At 44.6% G+C, this 20,984-nt stretch overlaps 2 protein-coding genes across 9 annotated transcripts in view; both read left to right on the top strand.

The window, feature by feature from the left end:
* Positions 1 to 4,916, top strand: part of SAP30BP (SAP30 binding protein) — a 51,764-nt gene extending 46,848 nt beyond the window's left edge. For 2 of the 4 annotated variants that reach the window (XM_090061331.1, XM_090061329.1), the window contains 5 exons: positions 384 to 444; positions 1,185 to 1,236; positions 1,618 to 1,676; positions 2,919 to 3,003; positions 3,712 to 4,916. In XM_090061331.1, the coding sequence (XP_089917457.1) occupies positions 384 to 444; positions 1,185 to 1,236; positions 1,618 to 1,676; positions 2,919 to 3,003; positions 3,712 to 3,893 (439 nt within the window). In that variant the 3' untranslated portion in view covers positions 3,894 to 4,916. Of the gene's footprint in view, positions 1 to 383; positions 445 to 1,184; positions 1,237 to 1,617; positions 1,677 to 2,918; positions 3,010 to 3,711 lie in introns of all 4 variants that reach the window. The other 2 variants (XM_090061330.1, XM_090061328.1) reach the window with 1 other exon arrangement.
* An 11,554-nt stretch (positions 4,917 to 16,470) lies between these two features.
* Positions 16,471 to 20,984, top strand: part of ITGB4 (integrin subunit beta 4) — a 52,719-nt gene continuing 48,205 nt past the window's right edge. The window contains exons 1-2 of one of the 5 annotated variants that reach the window (XM_090059130.1): positions 16,471 to 17,650; positions 17,803 to 17,889. In XM_090059130.1, coding sequence (XP_089915256.1) covers positions 17,885 to 17,889 — 5 coding nt within the window. In that variant the 5' untranslated portion in view covers positions 16,471 to 17,650; positions 17,803 to 17,884. Of the gene's footprint in view, positions 17,890 to 20,984 lie in introns of all 5 variants that reach the window. The other 4 variants (XM_090059134.1, XM_090059131.1, XM_090059133.1 and 1 more) reach the window with 4 other exon arrangements.

Genomic DNA, 20,984 nt, shown 5'->3' with positions numbered 1-20,984 from the left:
GAAGCGGGTGACAACTTAGGAAAATATTGTGTAGAAACGAGGTTCATGTTACTTCAGAGATGTGTATAGATGAGAGTGAGCCAACCTTTAGGCTCAGATTTTAAAAGCAATAAGCATGGAGCTGTGGATATGAGAGTTCTGTTTTGGGCTGGGAGGTGGGAGATGAGCCATCCTTGGGAGCAGTGGGGGAGGACCGTGGCTTGCAATTTGTTGTGCCAATTATGCTGGAGGTTAAGGGTCCTCAAAGTGTGACTTTTCAGGCTGCAATTCTGTGGCTGTCCCCATATATAGAAATGTCTGTTTCTTTGCCAGCAAATCCAAAATGATCACATTTGAGAAGAGGAACAAGGAAAGCAAAACTAACTCCAGTTTTTCCATTTCAGCATCTATGAAAAGCTGATCCAGTTTTGTTCAATTGATGAACTGGGGACAAACTATCCAAAAGTAAGTTGAGTGAAAGATTTAATGGGAGAATCAGGATGGGTCTGTGAATTTTCTGTCTCCTTTCTTGGCGGAGTTCTTCCTGCATCAGGACTACTTGTGAAAAGAGTTGATCAAGATAGTTGAGTTAAAGTACACCATGCTTTGTGCAATACTGAGCCCTCGTAGCTGAAGTCTTGCCATATGAACTTTGAATTTCACAGCTGGAGCAACTAATCATAGGGTTTGCAATGGTAGAGCTAAAACTTTATTTCCTGGGCACGCTCTGGGCCCTGTCATAAAGCTCAAGTTTGGGTAGCTAATGTCACACTGGGGGAAGAAACAGTCTGTCTGTCGTGGAATTGGCATAGCCAGGACAAGTAAAGCAAATTGTCAGCTAGAAAATAACAGTTATGCTAATGGTTCCAAGCTACAAGTAGAGACTTCTCAAAGAAGCCAGACAGGTGTATGTCTGGCTCCTTCAACCAGAACATCTTAAACAATGTTTATCAATTCATGCTTAAAAAGGGCATTTCAAAAGAACATGTGGCTTCCATAAGCATCGCTGTCATTTGTCCCAGCTTTTCTGTGGATCACTGAGATGTAAAGGAGAAGCAAGAACAGTGGTAGTGATCTTACCCACAGAACTTCTTTTCATTGAGGTGCATTTATATATGATTCATATACAAATATAGTCATACTTAAACCATTTATATATTTCCTTTTGAGATACCAACGTAATCCAAAGATGACTTTTCTTTTAGGACATGTTTGACCCTCATGGATGGTCAGAGGATTCCTACTATGAAGCACTAGGTAATTCATCTTTCTGGTCTCCCCATGCTGTTACCTCATAATTACTACTGGATCATGCTGAACTTTAAACACCTGTTTTAATCCAACATCCATTTGAAGGAAGAGAAAGTCGGAACATGCCTGCCATGAGGCATTGCTCTGCTTTTAATTAGACAGATAGATGACTTTGATGTTCTGCCAGTTTGGAAAACCCCTCTCTTAAAATTATTGTTTTGATATTCAGAATTGGTGGCAGTAAAAATTTCAAAAACGGTTACTTGATGGAAAGTAAAAACATTTATAGCAATTTTTGCTGGTTTTATATTCTTCATTTCAGAGATGGGGAATATGGTAGAGTTGCAGACTTACAGATTTTGCTGAATCTTTTGACCTTTTTTTTAGCCAAAGCCCAGAAGATTGAAATGGACAAATTGGAAAAGGCTAAGAAGGAGCGCACTAAGGTAGCTATTCAGAAACTGGAAATGCAAAGTTTAATCTCTAGCCGTAATTTCTTGTTTACTAAATTTCATTCTGTCGCTTTCCTGCTCCCTCATGAACCAGGGACTGCTGAATATTTTTAGATGATTGCTTATTCCTCCCCATAATCATGCCTTCGCCAAGATGTGCAGATTTAGCTTTTAGCCTTTCCTTATAGGTCAGTTCCTTTGGGCCATTAATTCCCTTGAGTTCCTGCCAGTTTTGTCACTAGTCTTGAATCAGAACACCCAAAACTGCCCCTTTCATTCCAAATAGAGGCAAGATACTGGATAAAGAACTATTATCTCCATAGTCCTTGACATTTTGCCTTGGTCGCACAACCTAATTTAGATTAATTTCCCTCCCATTTCATACTGTGAGTGAGTAACTCGATTCTATTCTCTCTTTCTAATATTGCCATTTGCTGTTATCACATTCCAAAAATATTGAGACCCATCTCAACGTATCTATATCTGCAAATATCATGACAGGAAATTGAATCACTAAGAACATCCACATGCCCCACGTATTGGAAGATTTTTATTTTCCCAGGAGTAATACACTTGGATTAGTGACTGGCCTTAAGAAATCCCATCCAAAGGGTTGATGAGATTCTCTCCCCTTCACACTTGTAGAGTGATACAGGCAAGTGGTATATCAGATGGCTAACATTGTTAGCCATTTCTCTTTGATTATCTCTTGTTCTGCTTTTTGCACAGAAATAGTCACCTTTGACCATATCCCCATACATAATCACAGGCTATTGTAGTTCTTGTTACCAAGCTGTTTTTGTGATCTACTCTCTTCCAGCCATGCATGTAAGAACATGCATTTTAGAACAGTTCTTATTTTCCTAGTGTTTCTTGAAGAAACATGTAATTGTAAGAACATGTTTACACTGACCAAGACCTGTCCTTGTTCTATCCAGTCAGAACAAAAACTTGATTTCTGTGGAGCATTCAGAAATGTGATGATTCTCTGCATCTACTCAAAGATCTCAGTATTTCAGGTCATAGTGGTTATAACTCTTGATATACTTAAGAGAGCTTGAATTCAGGGCTGTGTATTCATCTCCCACATAATATTGTCAACTGGAGTAGTCTAATACATGTGTTCATAACTCACAACCTCCTGGATCTAAAGGAGAGTTTTACAATAAGGTAAGAGAGGGTACGGATAAATAGATAACATCTTATTCTTTCCTTTTATCCCCTCCTCCTTTCTAGATTGAGTTTGTGACTGGCACTAAGAAGGGTACCACAACAAATGCTTCATCTACTACAACCACAACAGCCAGCACTGCTGTTGGAGGTAAAGGCACGTTTTACTTCAAACTTGTATTTTTTTTGTAATTTTGGAATTGCTTTTGCTACATCAAAACCCTAAAAGTTCCCTTACTTCTCCTTGTCTTTTTTTGTCTGCAGGAAAAAAAGGTTTGTCAGGGGTTGGTAGAAGTGAGGCACTGAGATTAGGGAGAAGCTTGATCAATCATCTGGTATAAAGACCTGGCATTTTCTTGAGTAGAAGATTTGTCAGGGGTTAAAGAAATGAGTTCCTGTATGTGTTTGCTGAGCTCTGTTAGGACAGGTCTTTCCCGAAAGCCTTGGAAAGATGAGTGGAGGTGGGGAAGAGAAGGTGCAGTTTAAAGCATGTTGCAATCTGGAGAATGACTCTTAAAATGTGAAGTGTGATAAGATCTCCAAGTAAGTAGTTCTTTGCCCCATACCCTGGTATTATGCACTGGGGGGATCGTTGTGTTCTGTCAGAAAGCAGACATAATTTGGGCAGTGAGTAAATTTGTCATGTGACTAGAGGTCAGCGGTCAAGTGTAGATTCCTTAATTTTGCTCTCCAGGTTTTGACATTCCGTTTGGGCTTTTCCTAGTGCATCTGATCTAAAGTGACATTTTGCTCCAGGAAGAAGTGAGGAAATAGGCAGGATGTGGGGAGGAAGGTGCCATTAAAAGATCCCTGCCAGTTAACAGTAACGCTTATCTTTCTGTTTTAACCAAATGCACAGATGCGCAGAAAAGGAAGAGCAAGTGGGACTCAGCCATACCAGTAACAACAATAGCTCAGCCCACCATCCTCACCACCACCGCAACACTGCCTGCTGTTGTCACAGTAACAACCAGTGCCAGTGGCTCCAAAACCACAGTCATCTCTGCTGTTGGCACCATAGTGAAAAAAGCAAAGCAATGACAAGTGCAATGGACCTTGACCTGGGTTTCCGGGCTGAAATAAAGGCATTGTCCTTGGAAATAGGGGAGGGGATCACTCTGATTCCCTCAGTACAAAAAGACAAGACTCTTTTTCCCCCCCAAATGGACCACAGCTCCCATTAAAGGAGTGAGCAGGGTTGCGTGCAGCCATTCTGTCTACGTGCACATGGGACTGTGACCTTCATGAAAAGGAGTTTCTGTTTCTCTATTCAGGAATAACCGGTCACTGTGCTGCGGGGAAGCAGTGTACGGTGTCAGCTTGTAAACTTTAGCTTTATGGCATTAACAATGCTGATGTGGCGTGGGGTTCTTCTCCCTATTGGAAGTCTGGTTTAAACCAAGTACAGGGGGGACATACCAGTGTTGTTCCCTTGCATCCCAGACAGTCTTTTAAAGGCTGCTTCCCTGTGACTCCGTCTCCCCCAACACTTACTCACTCTGCTTCAAAGAAACCAAAGCAGAGGTCTGATCAATGTTTCTGCACACAGGCATAGCTGAGATGTGAGTAACAATCTACATGTATAAATGCAGGCTCCTTTTTCCCTCAGTGATGCTCACATCTGTAACCTTTGTGCATACCCATGTACGTTTCTAGTTCTGTGATCAAGTGTTAAAAGCATTGAAGCTTTGTTAAAGTGAAATGTGGTCAGTCTTACTAGTCTCTTGCAGAGATGGAGATTCCTGTGCAGAACCTGTACTCTCTAGACGTCTTACACTGTAGATGTGAACTCAGAATGCACCGTTTGGAGAGAGCTGCAGAGAGAAACTGTCCCATCACCATGGAGTGAGCTTGGATACCAGATTGTCAAAAAGTAGTGGAGACATAAAAGCTGTGGCATGTCTGTATCTGTGTGGTAGATGGTGACACAAACTGTGAAGTGTGCATTGGAGTTACTGCTTACCCCCACTGTTGCAAAAAGGATGCTGTCAATTGATAATTTTATTGTATAAGCTTTCTTACCCAGGTTGCTAAAACTTGATTATAAAAATGGAAAAGCTCAAATCTTGTGGAGTATTCTGTGGGGTTTTTGTATTGCCCTCAGCTTGACCTGTGGAAAACAAATCCATAATTTCATCTTCAATTTTGTGCTATCTTGGTGGCACGGACTGCCAAGGAAGGTTTAATACATTTCTCCGTAGGATTTAAGTGAAATCATGGAAACATCTTTAATCTCAAGCTTCTGGGGGGGGGTTTAATTAATTTGGACATGACATTGGTTGTCACTTTTTAGGGACTTCTCTGCTTGTATAAGTCCTGCTGCAGTTAACAGCTGAGATGTCTAGAATTCCATTTCTTTCAAGGTCATTCCAGTTTCTTAAATTTCACCCGCACTTAGGTGTTTTATATAAACCCTTATCATTCAGCAATCCTCAAGTGAGAGAGAGAATCACAAGGTAAATATATAGTAGGAGTGACCTGTGCAGGGTCAGCCAACAAACCAGTAAAATACTGTTTGATGTAGGTGGGAAGAATAACTTAAACTCCACCACCTGTTTCGAGAAATACCCTTTTTGTGAGGTCAGTAGTTCTATCTGAACTTTTTTTTTTTTTAACTGCATTAAATCCTGATTTATTTATTTTTTTTCAGGTTCTATAGATCAGCTTTTTCCAGTTGATCTCTGACCATTCTTATCTCAGTGTAATCTCTCCCATCCATTCCCTCTGGGTTATGGAAAGAAGATTAATAGATCAGCAGGCATGTAAGATTTTTTAGGATTTCATGTTTACAAGCTCTAGACAGTGTATTGCCTAAATAATACTTGAAATATTGGGTTTTGTATAGTCTGGGAGACTACAGAGCTGGAAGGATTCTAGTATGGCAGATATGTTGTGGAAGGATGGTGGTGATAATGTGGCTCTGCTATTGACTTACCTTGCTAGTAGGAACCAAGTCAGCAGCTCTGTTGGGATTTTGACTTCTAACTGACAGTGGCAGATAACATGTTAACTTTGCCCTGTCTATAAGGGAAGTGGGAATTGTACCCTGGTTAGGTACCTAGTGCTATAGTTTAGAACAGAGGCAGATGCTGTAAAGGAGCCGTGCCCTGGAGGGCAAAGTTTTAGATTGGAATCTTCTGTTCTGTGAGTTTAAAAGACTTACTTTGTGGTGGTAGGGAGGCAGGTTGTATGTTTAGAGAGTACTTGCATCTGGGCAATAAAAAGTGCTACCTGCTGGCAGATGGGAAGTGTGAGCTATTTGGCACGTCTTACAGAGCTGAGTTAGCACTTGTAAAGCAATAGTCTCCACTGCCACTTCTAGATCATCCTTTGATGCTGCCAATTAAAGTGAGTGTCCTAACCAGTGTGTTGTTTTCCTTCACGGGCGAAGACGGCTGCATCCTGGAGGTCATCAATCCAGACCTAACCAGTAATCTTTTTCTAAAGACGCATTGAATGGCAGGATTGAAAGTGCGCCACTAAATGGAAGCAGAGCAGATGGCGGGCTGCTGATAGCTCCATCTCTAGCTTTGCTGAATTAATGATATGTGCATTTTACTTTAAACTCCATTTTTCTCCAGTGACAGAAGATGCTGCTTTAGCACCAGAGATGACACTTCAGCTCACTGCAATCCTGTGAGTATGGGTATGAGGTTTGAGAAGAAAGCCTGCTTCTCTGTGAACTTAACATCCTGGAAATAGTTTGCTTTGAACTGACGGTCAAAGTTGCTGCGAGTCGGGGGGGATTAAAATATCTTCTTATTGGAATGTGAGCAACCAAGACACTCAGCAACACAGGAATCACCAGACATAGCAGCTTCTGATCCTTCTGAATTAACTTTCTTGTTTCAGTTTATAGCTGTCTTTACCAACAACCTGGTAGAGACTAGGTTACTTGCCACCTGGATAAGGGAGGTAAGGTCAATGTCATTTACTTGGACTTTAGGAAAGCCTTTGACTTGGTGCCCCACGAGACTCAAAGTAAAACTAGGGGACTATGGGCTCAACAACTCAGTGGTCAGATAGGTGGGAAACTGGCTGTGGGTTCGGACCCAGAGAGTACTAATAGACAGATCTGTGTTGCCCTGGCCAGTGGGGTCCCTCAGGGTTTAGTACTTGGACCAGTGCTTTTCAACATCTGCATTAATGATCTGGAGTGGGGGTGAAAAGCACACGGGCAAAGTTTGCCAATGACACTAAGCTTTGGGAAGTGTGACCACATATCAGGGAAGGCTGATAATCCAGGCAGAGGTAGCTTAGTTAGATGGGCCGAACAGAACCAGATGCTGTTCAGCACTGAGAAGTGTGAAGTGCTCCATCTGGGGAGGCAAAATCCACAACAAACTTGCAGGTTTGGTGGTGCTACGCTAGCTAGCACCACATCCAGAAGGGACCTGGGGATCATAATTGACCATAAAATGAATGAGCCACTAGTGTGATGCTACAGTTAGCAGAGCAAACAATACACTGGCATACATCAAGCAATGCATCTCTAACAAACTAATGAAGTTCTCCTGCTCTACTTGGCATTGGTGAGGCTGCAGCTGCATCCAGTTCTGGGTGCCACACTTGTGGATAAGCTTGAAAGAGTCCAGAGAAGAGCCACTCGTATGATTAGAGGCCCGAAGAGCAAGCCATATGAGGAAAGGCTGACAGATATGGGACTTCAGCCTACAAAAGAGAAGGCTTTGGGGGGGATTTGGTGGCAGCTTATAAATATATCAGGGAGAGCATCAGGGGCTAGGTGAACAAGTATTCACCAAAGCGCCCCAGAGGAAAACCAGAAGCAATGGTCATAAACTCCTAGAAGAAGGTTTCAGGCCGGATATAAGGAAATGCTTCTTCACAGTTTGTGAGACCAGACTCTGGAATAGACTCACAGCAGGGGTGGTGCAGGCATCTACCCTGGAGATCTTCAAAAGGAGACTGGACATACACCTTGCAGGGTTTATTTGACCCTAGCAGTCTTTCCTAGCCAGACTAGCCAGGGGGTTTGGACCTGATGACCTCACAAGGTCCCTTCCAGCCCTAAACTTCTGTGAATCTGTGACTAGTTCAGGTTTAACCTGAAGAATCAATTAAACCCAATTAAACAACAACATCTGTTGTAATGAAAAAGACTTTTTATGGGTCTGACAAGTGACCATCCTTTTACCTGATGCCTGGCAAATTTTAGCTCTACTGGATCAGCCCAGCGGTTCACTAGTCTACCTGTCCTTCCTCAGAATAAGGTGTAGTCCATTCTACGGTGTTATTAGTGTCCTGGAAGTGGAGAACATGTTCCTTACTCCTGTATCTGTTCATTTTGTGCTCTGAAGTATGTTTAATGAGGTAGAAAAACTACAACTGGGTATAAGATAGAAGTGAATCATTTGTATTGCAGTGAAAGTACTTCTTTACCCTCCTCGGTAGCTCTAATGCTGTCTTGGAGGCAGGTTAGTGGACCAACCCAGAACCTCTTTTAACAGTTACACTTGGTAAACTGCAATTCATTTGAGGAATGCAGTTCCCATACATATGCCTAATAAAAGCTGTTAATGAGTTATCTTTCATGTGTATACACACTTTCACAATGCTCTTAATCCAGCAGTGTTTTTCCTAGTTGTGCAGACTTCAGCTTTCTGAAAAAAAATATAATAACCTAGCAGGGCAGCCATAAGCCAATGGGAAATGGCTTTCCAGGAGGAAAAAGGGACTTAATGGTGGGAAGAGGTTTGGTACTTTTGGCAGTGTCTGCTTCCAGGCGCTCGCTCTGCCAGTTGTCCAGTGTCAGTAATGGAGAATTTGGGAGATGAATCATCAACTACGCAGAGGTTGATGATTATTGTTTAACTTATTTGATGCAGATATCTTACTCATCTCTCACTTCCTGGCCACCCCTCCCTTCCTCTTTCCATGTTCCCCTTCCCCTATATCTCTGGCATCTGTAATGATTCCAAGCCCATGTCAACCAATTCTCTTGGCTCTTTATATTCATATGGCCAAGAAAAACTTCTGAACTGACTGCTCCTCTACTGTACTTAAGAAACAGATTATGAAACTCAGATATATCTAAAAAATAGCTGAAAGCCAGGAGACCATCAGTTTGCTTGCACTGCACGGGCCTTTCTTCCACCTGTTTTAATCTAAACTGTCACAACCAGAGAATGTGGCAGACCAAATATCATCAAGGTCTGAGGGAATGGGTCTTTAAGAGGTGCCTCCTGGTGTAGAAAGGGGCAGTCCTACCACAGTCCCTCCCACTGATTTTCTGCCACCCCTGAAGTTGCTGCGAGCTCTCGGCACAGGGTCCACCAGTGAAACCTAGAAAGAGGATGCTCTGTACTGCCGAAAAGCATTGATTCATGCCATCTTGTGACACGTTCCCAGCGGTAGCTAATCTGATGCTGTAGAATAAAAGGTGGGAGAAGAATAAAATACCTCCAGCTGAATGCATGTCAAAGGGCGGAGTGTTTTCTTTCCGACTCCTGCAGGCCACTGCTGAAGCCTTGAAGCCCGAGTTGTGATCCAGTCATTAATCCAGATGTGCAAGGATTCTGTGACCGGTTGGAAACACTTCTGTTTTCACCCGTTGAAGAAAGGGGATGAGCAGGACAACTCATAAATTAGTTGCCCTCAATTCTGTTAATGCGGCAACGTGTAAATTGCTTGAAATAAACCTGGCGTGTCTATGACTTTTTAAATCACAAGCTTCTGCAGATTTATCCGGTGCTGTACCGCATGCTGCCATAATGAGAGGGAAATAAGGCAGTGCCCATACTCAGTAGCCAACTTGCCAAAAATACCCTCATTTTAATAGAAACAAAAAAAAGTTCTTAGCCTGTGGATAGTCATTAATATGTTTTTGGCTTGCTGTTTTGGAGGGGGTGGGGGTGGGGTAAGGGGTTAAGGAGGACATTTAAGCCCTGAAAAAAATAGGGCTTATAAAAAAAAAAAAATAGTGCCTCTGTAGCTAGTAACACTAGTGTCACTAATGCGATGTTGTGGCTTTGTGCTGGTAAAATAATAAAAACTGCTAGGTGCCCATAATGCCAGCTTGTAGGCATTGTTCCAACAAAGTCTTTGAAACTACTGGGGAGAGAGTCCAACTCTGAGGGCCCATCACGTCTCTCACTGCCTGCTGCTGATAGTGTCCATAAAATGGGACTGCTTTTAATGAAAGAAGTCCCAGTCCTCTAGAAATTTGGCTTGGACTGAAACCACCGACTCATTTCATTTGACCAACCAGAGCTTACTAAATGGCAGTGAACATCTGGGAAGTGATTGATCTGAAGTGGTAGCAGTAGGGGTGAGAAGTTGTGAATGCCTTTGGTATCGTAGCAAGCGTTGAGCCAGACTTCTGACTTTGCTTGTAAGAGCTAATAACCAGCTACCCATCCCCTTCTCCCAAGGGCATGCTATTGCCATGCCGTTGGAACGGAGTCAGCATCTCCTCCCATTTCTTTCCCTCCTCCTGAAGGATGTTGCCATCTGTGGGTTCTTAACTCTATTGGCTTTCTCTGTTTGTTATAGGTTTATTTCGTCAAAGCCTGCATTCAAAGCCCAGAAAGCTTCCGGTGTGTGCTGACATAGCTTGAGCAAGCAGGCTTAATGCAGTTGTTCTTGGCAGACATCTGTCTCGTGTTACCTCTCCTTTTGAAGGTTTTCCCACCTCCAAGCCCTAAGGTGTTTGATTCTTGATTCGCTTTTTCTTCTGCCCTTTGCCATTGCTCGGAGACATGTCCTGGTGTGTTGCTAGGTTTCATTTGCTGTTCTCAAGGTGTGCCCTCTAATTGAAGAACCAGGTGAGGCCGTCCTCGTCAGCGCCGCAGCGAATGCTAGCGCCTAAAGCTATGAGTTGGTCTTTGCTGCCATTTCCTCCATTGCATGCACAACATCAGTATCATAAGGTTATTTATTTAGATGTCAAATAGCTGAAAACCCACCTAAGCAGGACCCAGCATGGCACTGATGTTGCAATCAAATCCCAGCCATACCAAAATAATTGTCTGAACAGAGATTTAGACAGCCAGGCCACCAGAGTCTCTTTCTACTCCTTCACTTGTACAAGAAGCAAAACCTCAGCCCTCTTGCAGACGTGCCTTTTGTAGGATGTGCTCTGGCCCCTGAGCAGGCTGGGGTGTAATGAGACGTGAGCCCAGGGCGGTAGAGAATTGTTACTCTTCCAAGACAGAATCGTGTTTCCCAGGAGGGCTTTCAAAACTGTTTCATGCGTAAAGGCAAATCACTTTTAATAACCAAGAATCGGTAATGGGCCGTAAGATGCCAGCGAGGTCCTGTTTCTCCCTCTCAGTGGGATAAATCAGCATTGTTCACCCCAGTGCTTTCTTCTGTGTAACTTTATTAATAGTGAATTTTCCATTGCCCAGCCTCCCACGTTTAGTGCTGCTGCCCTTTTAAACACAAACCTAAAGAGCCGTTGGACTTCCTCCCTATTGTTGTGTGCATGAACGATAATTCCTGACAGCTCCTATCTTTTGTTCATGTTTGTACCTTTCTTTTGATGTGGCTGGACTGATGCTTTTGTTTTCTACAGTAAACAATGTGCTCCAAGCCAGTTCCTTTTGCCCGACTAACATTTTGCTACGAAACTTCTCACCTTGTAGCACAAGGGACTCTTTCCCTTGCTGTGAGTAATGTGGAGCAGCAGTGGAAGAAAACAGACTTCCTTGGTGTGATTTCTTTCCGCTGCCTTTTAAAACGTCTGTGCAAGTTTTCTACAGACAGCTTAGCCTCGGAGCACCTCTGCCGTGTTTGTTGTTAATGCAGTGGCAGATTTTCTCACTGGTCCTGCAAACTGGCTCATTGAGGAGACACTAAATTGTTTGCAGTAGGATACTTCTAGGGAGAGAGCCTTCCTACAGACCCTGATAGGACAGGTGTGATTAGAAATTAAATGTTCCCCCGTAAAGAGAAACCAGATCAAAGAATGAATTGATCAGCCTGTCCTTTTGGGTAACTGGACTTCAGGAGGCATGGTTTGATCCTGGTGTTTTCTGTTTCATAAGTACATTCAGAAAAGGTACGCCTTGGGGCCTGAGTCATTTTCAGTTGCTGGTTCTTTTTTTCTGTGCGTGCCCCAGGGCTGGCTTTTCTTGATGATTCAGCCCTCCTCCCATGTCTTCTGCAACTTATTGATAAAATATTCTGTCTGGTTGTTCAGGTTTAACGATCTTCTGTCGGGGGGCTGTTCTAATACATTTTGCCATGCAAACACCGTGTTTTGTCTGTTTTGTCATTAGTGAGGAGTGAAAAAATCAATAGAGGAAGAGCGGAGATCTTTTTGGCCAGCAGATTGAAACATCCAGTGGGTAAGCTGAAGGCATGAGGCAAAGGAGCTGAAACGTCCAGGAGGAAGAAGAACGTCACTGTGCGCAAGGCATGGCTCCGCTCTGTGTTGCAGTAGCAGGAAGAATTCACATGAAGCAAACTGCACATGCCATGACTCACCTGCTGACACATTCATATTGATAGTGCCAATATCACTGTTTAATAGTAGGAGGACGCCACAGCTGATCATTTAAAAACAGTTTAGTTGTGTTCTTTCCAGAAAGACTTATCTGCCGTCTTTGCATATTTAACGCTCTACTTAAGAGGAATCTCAAAGCCCTGAGTAGGGGCTGATTTTCCCAGTGTATGTTTGTTTAAAATGGCTTGCACCATACTCTAATGGGAGCAAGAGGCTTATATGGCCTCTTCTCCTGTGCTAGCGTATGGCTGAGCTGAGGCTCCTTGAAAATGCCCTATCCTCGGTGAGTTTGAACCTGGCGTCCACATATAGTGTGAATACGGTGCTGGGTGGGTGTTCCTTCTGATCAATGTACATCTCACTTCTTTAGGACAGCAGCTATGTGAGGTCTTGGAGCTGATGAGAGAATGAAACTTCAGAAGAAAGATCATCTACATTGGCATCCTAGTTGCAGGTTAAGGTATGAGGCACTTGATTAACCCAGTGATCTGCAGACTTTGTTTTAGGCAGGAAAGAAGCACTCTTATGGAAACAAGGTTTCTCTTTCCTCTCCACCCCTTTACTTCCTATTCTCTTGTTTAAAGCCTCAAGACTAAGGGAAGGGAGCATATTTATGCCTAGGACCTTCTTTTAGTTTTTACTGAAGACCTAAAATCCCCCCGCCCACTAGCTTCCATATATAATTTAAGCCATAGCTTTTTCCTCTGACCCTGGCTACACTCAGAAGTTGTCAGAGAAATGCATGTCCAAGAGCATTGCTTGCCTGGAATGGCCAGCCAGGAGAGGAGGCTGCTAGAAACATAAAGCCTGGGCAGCTGAAATAGGCAATCTCTCTTCAAACATGGGTCACAGATGCATAGATGTTAGGGGCTTGAAGGGACCTCTTGAGATCATCAGGTCCAGCCCCCTCCACCCGTGTACTCACTTTGCTGGTTGTTCTGCCTCCATGTCCTACAGGCTGTCTTGTCCTCTCCATGCAGGTCAGAAGATGTCCACCTTTGGCTTTCATCACCGCCTAATGGCGTTTTTGTCATTGCTGCCGCCTGTGAATTTGGAGGAGCAATTGTGCAGCTTTCCCTCCACTGAAGATACTCAGACTTAAGGGATGACAGCACACCCTGGCAGGGCACAGGGATAGAGATAACCAAAAGCTATGCTTAGCAGTCTGGATCAGTGCATCTTGACTCCCTGGAGTTGTAGCACTGTAGCAACAGTCAGCTAAATCCTTCAAACAGAGGTAAAAACAGTTTCTTCCTAGAGACATTAGCCAAGGCATTGAGGTCCTATATCCTCTCCTGATGGATGCTCACCTGCTCAGAGGGCTCTAAATTAGTGTGCCATGTGGTTCTTTGCCAGAATTTCTCCTCCCCACGTTGTCATGTATTGTGCCAGAAGTGCAGTTAGCTACTTCCCCACCCCATAAGTGGCTATATTTTGGTCATGATTAGGGTGAGTTCTCTCCTTTGCCATGTATGACAGAATGTCTTTCCTTCCTGAGCCATCATTTCAGTTTGAATAATTGTGGCCTGAAACACTTCCTTTATTTATGATGAACCTTGATTATATCATTAAGTAATCCTAATGCAAATTTGTGATTAACATTGTAAATGAGGCTGTCGAGGACTTCTCTTCGGTGTAATGCCCAGTACAGTAGTTCTCAACCTCTTTAGACTCAAGGCGCCCCTCCATCACTTCTGTGAATTGAGCAGGACCCTGTTTCGAAAGCAAATTGATTTATAGTGCTTTTCTGCTTGGAGAGGGGCTGAGAAGGAGGAGGAGCAGCTAGCAGGGTAGAACCTATGCTATAGTGAGTGGGCTAGAAGTGAGCCTGCACTTACCACCTTATCTTGCTTATCTCCTCTCTGCCTGTTGCACCCTGCAAAGGCCATCATGGCCTGGGGTGCGGGTTGAGAATCATTGATCTAACATAAAACCACAATACAAGATATTTAAAACATTTCCCCTTCAGATTTTATTCCATGATATAATTTAAGGTGATTTTGTGATCCCAAATGTAGCTGTTTTCCAAGAGAAACACCTGTGATAGGATCTGACCCAGTGGAAACCTATGGGCTGTCTCAGTGGGTATCCTGCATCCAAAAGTCAGATAGTGAACAGGCTGGCATGGCATTAAAAAACCCTATCATAATAGTTAGCAATTGGCCCCCTGACTGATGATCTCAACAGACAGATTAATTGTTGAATGGTTCATGGAAATGAATTATGTTCGCCCCTAGAGAATCACTTCTAAGGAAGACCTGGGAGGCCACATTACTGCTTCAAAATAAGTCCAGTGATATGTGAGTGAGACTGATGTTGCTAGCAGCCTCATGGGTAATAATGTCTGCACGTAAGTTTGCTAATGTTTGCTGTGTAAAGACACTGCCCTCAGGGTGCGTTCAGTTGCAGAAGGCTTTAACAGAAGTGAATCAGGTCAGTGATTCAGAACTATGCCAGGTCTCACTTGTTTATGTCCAATCCTTCCCTATCTGCTGTCTGCCTCCGGATGAAATACTTCCAGGGAGTTTATACACAAATGTTTTGGCTGTTTCCTAGAGTGGAGCTGGGGGAAAAAATGTTGCTTTGTTCTGTACAGCCATAATGCTGAGAAGTTCTAGCGCCCCCATACTTTGTTGGCAGCAACTTGAGGTTGGCAGAGGGATGGCCGGCTGTCAAGGATGTGCCTTTTGCTGTCTTCATGGGTTTCTGCCCCAATGTGGCCATGTTTTGAAAGCCTTAGCTGGCCTGGGCATGGAAGTTTGCTAGAGGTTGCCTGCATTATTGCTAAAAGATTATGTGTATGCTAGTCATGCATGCACATGCGTGCACCCCTGTACCTCCCCGTGGAGGGACTGCCCTCCATTCCTGCTTCCTGTTGCACCAGTGCTAAGTGTCCGGGTCGTTCTCACCTTTTGAATACTCAAGGCATCCCTCAGGAAATGCCAGCTTTTAGATCTTCATTCATTTATTGACTACATTTCACTCATTTCTTGACTACAGAAAAATAATAAAGCAGTTCTTCCATTGCAAAGATCTCAGAAAGACCACAGCAGGTCAAAATAGTTTTGGCACTCTGGCTTCCTATTTGAAATCTCTGGGTTTATCTTGCAAATTATGTAAGTGTTTGAACAACTACAGTGCTAAATATTGTGTGGCACCCACAGCGCCCTTAAAAGGATCGGGGTGTTGAGGCGCCCTAGTTGAGAATCACTGGTCCATCTGTACTCATTACGGTACACTCCCTTTCAAATCCTGGAGTTGAACCCCAGACTTGCCAAGCCGCTTCGTTGCACTCTTCTATAGTGTCCAGCACAGAGTTGGGGCTCTCACAGGCAAAATATGTCATTTAGTGGGGGCTGGTCCTCACAGGGGATAAGACTCTACTACTGCTATCCAGGTACTTACGCACCTCAAGTAGCAGACTCTGAGCTGTGGATCTGAAGTCTCAGGCTCTGCTGATGTCCCTGGTGGAAGTCATTGTAGTTTCTTATGCTATTGCCAGTGTTTTTCCTCGAGCTGTGGACAAACCTGATGTAACTGCTTCAAAAGGAATGGGGAGCTGTTGCATGTCTGCCTGCACCTTTCTGTAGCACCCACACAAGTTATCTTAAATCACTGGCACTTTAACCAGAATGAAACAGGATTAAAGTTGCAATCTTAGCATGCAGTTACATTGTAACCACTTACATTTTATCAGTGGATAACACAACTTGTTACATCCTGTGCCCTCAGTTTGCATTTTTTTAAACAAAATTGCAGCCAAAAACACTACATTAGGAAAGTTAAAGTTCGCAAAAATAAAGCAAGCAGAAGTTAGGGCATTCCACATGCAAGGTCTCAGTGTGACCTTCGTTTAGGCCTTACGTGGGGTATGAACTATGCTGTTAATATATCATCCTGGTCTGGGCCCTCCAGGATCCCAGCTGTCTCCGTTTGATCAAACTTTAAATCCATCTGAAGTCCCTCTAGTACTTTCTACGAAAGAAACCAACCTCTTTATCTGGACCAATGCTGAGTTGCTAGCTCAAGAAGGGGTGTTAGATGGTGTTATTTCTAATAAAGAGGCCTCCCCACCCCCATTTTTAAATTCACCTTTAAAGAAAAGACAAGTTGTGAAATCAATTGCCTTTGGAAATTGCTTTAGTCTGACTTCTGCTGCAAACATGAGTGATAGCGAAATCGTAACAAAGCTGTCCACCAAAGCCAGGCACCCTTCCAGATCACAGAGTAGGTAGGACCTCAGTTGCATCTCCTTGGCCTTTATTAAACTTTTTTCATAGTCCAAAGCAATAGCATAGTTCAGCAGCCTAGTTAAGACCCTGCCTGCACAGCTAAGGTCTGTGCATGGTGAATATAACCACAGGATGGGATCCAGGTGTGTCGGGGTACCACAGATCACAGTCCGTGACCAAGTCTTCAGTGTAGTTCAGGAACATGGGTGAGTGAGTCCCATTTATATGACATAAAACTGCACTGCAACAAGAAGCACTGCCATAGTTACAGCTGCTGCATCAAGGCCTCGTGGCTCTTTATTTTTCCAGTCGGAAAACAAAACACAGATTGCTGACCATTAATTGTTTTGTCAGCCAGACATGGAAATAGAAGTGCTGGGATTGTTACTGGCAGTGCTGGAACTGGACTGGCCTTTCTGCAGGGATCTGCTTGGGCCTGAAACCTGGAGTACAATATTATCTGAGCTTGCACCACATAGGAAGTCGGAGGAAAAGCTCCTGCCAGGCAGGGGGGTTGCAGAGGCGGGGGAATTCAAAACAATCCACAGAGGGCCCTGGGCACGCCAGAGCTGCAAGCAGCGGATGGCGCGTTCAGCACTGGAGTAAACAGTCTGACTCCGCTTGGCTGATCTCTAAAGCACAGGCTGAGCTGCAGCACCCTTCACCCCCACATACACGCACTCTGAACAATCCTTTCTGCAAATCTTTGTTTCTGAAGTGTAACTGGACTGGGCTGTGCCTTAGCTACCAGCCCCGGCCCTTTTCCTGTGGGTGGATGCCTGGATGGGGAGGAGGGAGTGAAGGCTTAGCTGACCAGGCTGATCTTGCCCATACAGGTGTGCATAACTCAAGGAATGTGAGACAGGCTGAGTCATGGACACTCCTCCTCCCTCCACCTGAGCTAGAATAAAATCAGCCCTCACCTGAGAAGGGGATCCCACTACAGATTTCTTACCTGCTCTTCTGGTCATACCTCCCCTCCCCACACACGTCTGGTGGGGGAAAAAAGGCACGGGTTGAAGAAACGACAGCAAGGAAAAGTGGAGGAAAAGGGAGCAGTTGATATTTGACCAGAGGGAGCAGAAATTCCTGCAAAGGTAGGTCAGGTCTGCGAGCCGTGCGGCTTCTCTGAGGATTTAAACCTGGCATCTAGGCGAAGAAGAGGGGGGAAGCACAAAAAGCAATCAAAGAGAAGGCTGGAAATCAGCTAGCGGTAGCAAAGCAGTGAAGCTTCCCTTTTTGCTCGCAGAAGAATTTCTTGGCTTGGCGTGTGGGTGCCTCTTGTTTGGATTGTTGCAGAGGATTTCGGCTTTGAAGCAGACCCAGCGCTAATGAGGTTTGTGGAATTAATTCATCTGTGTTCTCGTGTCCGGCTTGCTTGCATTTTTTTCACTACTGATTAACAAAGGGGAGTGGTTAGGTGAGGCACCGGGCTTCTTGCACAGGTAGGCATGGAAGGGATTAGGGTAGGCTTAGTTGGGTATATACTTCTTTGTTTTGTTTTCCCGGCTGTGTGGTGCATTTTCTTGTTCCTTTGTGCTGTTTGGAAGTGGCCCAGTTGTTGATCAGACGGGTTGGTTTTGCAGAGTTGTACTGTATTGGTAGCTTTTTTTTTTTTAAGTTACTTTGCTAAAAGGAAAAAAAAGTCCAGAGTTGGATCTGTAATGCACACATGGGCACATTCATGTGCGCTCACACCTAGCAGCAGTGATCTAACAGGAGTGAAGCTTTCAGAGAGCAGATCCCAGCTGTCTGAGTGGTGGAAACCTGTCTCAGCTTTCTAAGGTTTGCTTTTTGTGTTGTCTCTCTGTACCTGGGGAAAGGTGAACATGCCCTGGACTTGGCATAGGGAACTTGCAACTGAAATTTCAGCCTGCCTAAAGTGTTCAGAGCGGCAGGATGGGAACGACCTGTTACAAACACCCAGGGCATTTTTCAAAACTTGGAGCAAAATCCAAACCCTGCCTAAGTTTGGCAGGGCAGTTAGAGCAGGCCGGTGGGAGTGATCTGCTGAGAAATGGACCAAAAGTGAATCAAGGTTCAGGTGCAGGAGTGGGGGGTGGGGTGTTAGTCTTCACTGAAGTGCAGATAGAGATCTGCTTTCTTGTGCTAGCAGATCTGTGGGGGTGAGGGGGCAGGAAAGCAAAAGATAGGATAAATGTGGGGAAGGTGGGAGAGTGGGTGAGATCTAGAGAAAAGAAATCAGTCTATCTCTGGGATGGGGATTTAGAGCACACATTGGTTGGAGGAAGATACAGGGTGCAGCATAGGTTGAGAGGATGGAGGTGCTGTGTTGGCATTTGGAGGTGAGCAGTCGGCGTGGGGTGTCCATCAAAGACCTGAAGCTATCTGCTTACAGTGCAGACAAGATTCCCAGTACATTCCTGCAGACTCACCCCAACAAAATGGGCTCATTGTTAATAAGCACCTCTGTGGGTGACAGCTGGGGGAGAGAGGGGCATTAGATTGTCCTCGTGAAAGCAGAATTATTTTAATGGAGATTGTCCCAGTGGGACAGGCCATTCCTGTGGAGTAGCTGGAACAGCCTGAGTTGGGGATCAGCCACCTTCAGGTATCAGGATTTTGCTGCAGAGCCTTTCACATGCAGAATGAGTCCTCTCCAGCTCGCTGGGTTCCTGCCTAGTGGCTGCGTGGCTTTCAGTGGTTCCCCATTCTAGCTTCCATATCACAAATCTATCGCCATGTTCTGCATTAGGTTTTAAACTCCCAGTGAGCCAGGCAACAGCTGGTACAGTGTGACCAGGGCCCTGTTATCAGTCAGAAACTCTTGCTGCTGGGACTAAAATGGCATTAGCTTGCTATTAAAGATGAGAGTTTGCAGTGCTGTTGTGTGTTGCATGTGCACACGCACACTGGGGGATGGGTAGGAGAATTAAAAGATGCATGTGATTTCATCCTTTTTTTTAATGGAGAACCTTGGGCCCTGATTTATGGGGTTTCTTTTATGTTTGCAAAGTTTTTGAGCTGTGATGTCTATCTCCCTGCATGCAGCTAGGCATTGCCCTGTATGCCACCTCTGCAAGTGACTTTGGAAGAGGGACTCGGAGTAGGGCTGCTGAGTCTGCAGTCATGTGGACCCTTCTGTCACAGCCCTACCAAGCAAGGAGGGCCTTAGCCTGAACAGACACTGCTGCAATCCCAGTCAAAGAGCAGTTGTGACACCCCTCAGCAGCATGGGAACAGACCACCAAGCTTCCTGGGGGAATCTTTCCTACTTAGACTAGTCACCTTCATTGTTAGCATTGTGGTAGTGCCTGGAAGCCCACATTTTGTGCCAGTATCCCGCTGTGCTAAGTGCTGTACAAACTGAACAAAATGCAAGTGCATCGTGTTTCATTTCTGCATGGATGAATCCTTCCCTACTTTAAGGATATCGCAGTTGTGATGAGGTGCCATCGGAAGGGATGTTTTCCTGTGGTTTAAATTAGCATCTCTGACTGGACCTGTTGCTCAGAGATGTGTCTGTGCGCTGATATACAGAGAAAGATGTGGGCTTTCATTGCATTACTAAAGAGCCTGTGCTGAACCTCCCCTGGATATGTTCAGAACACATTCAAGTGTTTAATACAGGGTGAGTGTGTGTGTAAAGCAGTGCCTCTCAACCAGGATACCATGCACTCTCAGGTGCCTTGAGATCCTTTCAAGAGTGCTGTGGGGTGTTTAAAGCCATTCTGACCTGTTCATAGATTTTATAGACATTAGAGCTGGAAGGGACCTCACGAGACCATCGGATCCAGCCCCCTGCCCCAGGGGCAGGAAGTCAACTAGGGTCAGATCACCCCAGCCAGATAAGCAAGCATCCAAGCTTTTCTTAAAGCTATCCAGAGTAGGTGCTTGCACCACTGCCGGGGGGAGTCTATTCCAGACTCTGGAGATTTAGATGGTAAAGAAGTTAAACTAGTATAAGGACTAGATGGAGTGCAGTTAGCCTGATGTTCACACCTGGGCTAGGACAAGAGATCCCATGGGTTCCCTACTGCCAACTCATTTCTCATGAGCAACACAGTTACAGGAGGGAGATGTTAAAGCAGCTGGGAAGTGTTGTGTGACATGCAGGGAGTGGGGTCAAACTCTGCTCTCCATCACCAAAGCCATAGGAGCTACAGTCTCTGTCTTCCATGCAAAGAGGTGGCTATTTTCAAGGCTTTCTTTGTACCCTCTCCTTTACCTCCTCAGTTACTCAGGTCCAGCTTTGGGTTTTCTGAAACCCACCGTACAGATCTAGGTGCATTCACCACTGTGGGAATAGTGATGTCCATCCCATGCTTTACCTGTTGTCACTTGTATCTGAGAAATCAGTGTGACCTCCATCCCCCAAGGAGCAGCAGTCCAGTGGGATGCCAGGCTGGATAGATTAGTGCGCTAAGCTCAGGGTAGGAACCAGTGGGGTTCAGGTGTTTTTAACTCCCA

The sequence above is a fragment of the Crocodylus siamensis genome, chromosome 8 (genome assembly GCF_052110815.1).
Source record: "Crocodylus siamensis isolate JL-2025a chromosome 8, ASM5211081v1, whole genome shotgun sequence".
Classification (NCBI taxonomy): domain Eukaryota; kingdom Metazoa; phylum Chordata; order Crocodylia; family Crocodylidae; genus Crocodylus; species Crocodylus siamensis.
The sequence above is the reverse complement of the archived record's forward strand: the minus strand, read 5'-3'. Positions and strand labels throughout refer to the sequence as shown.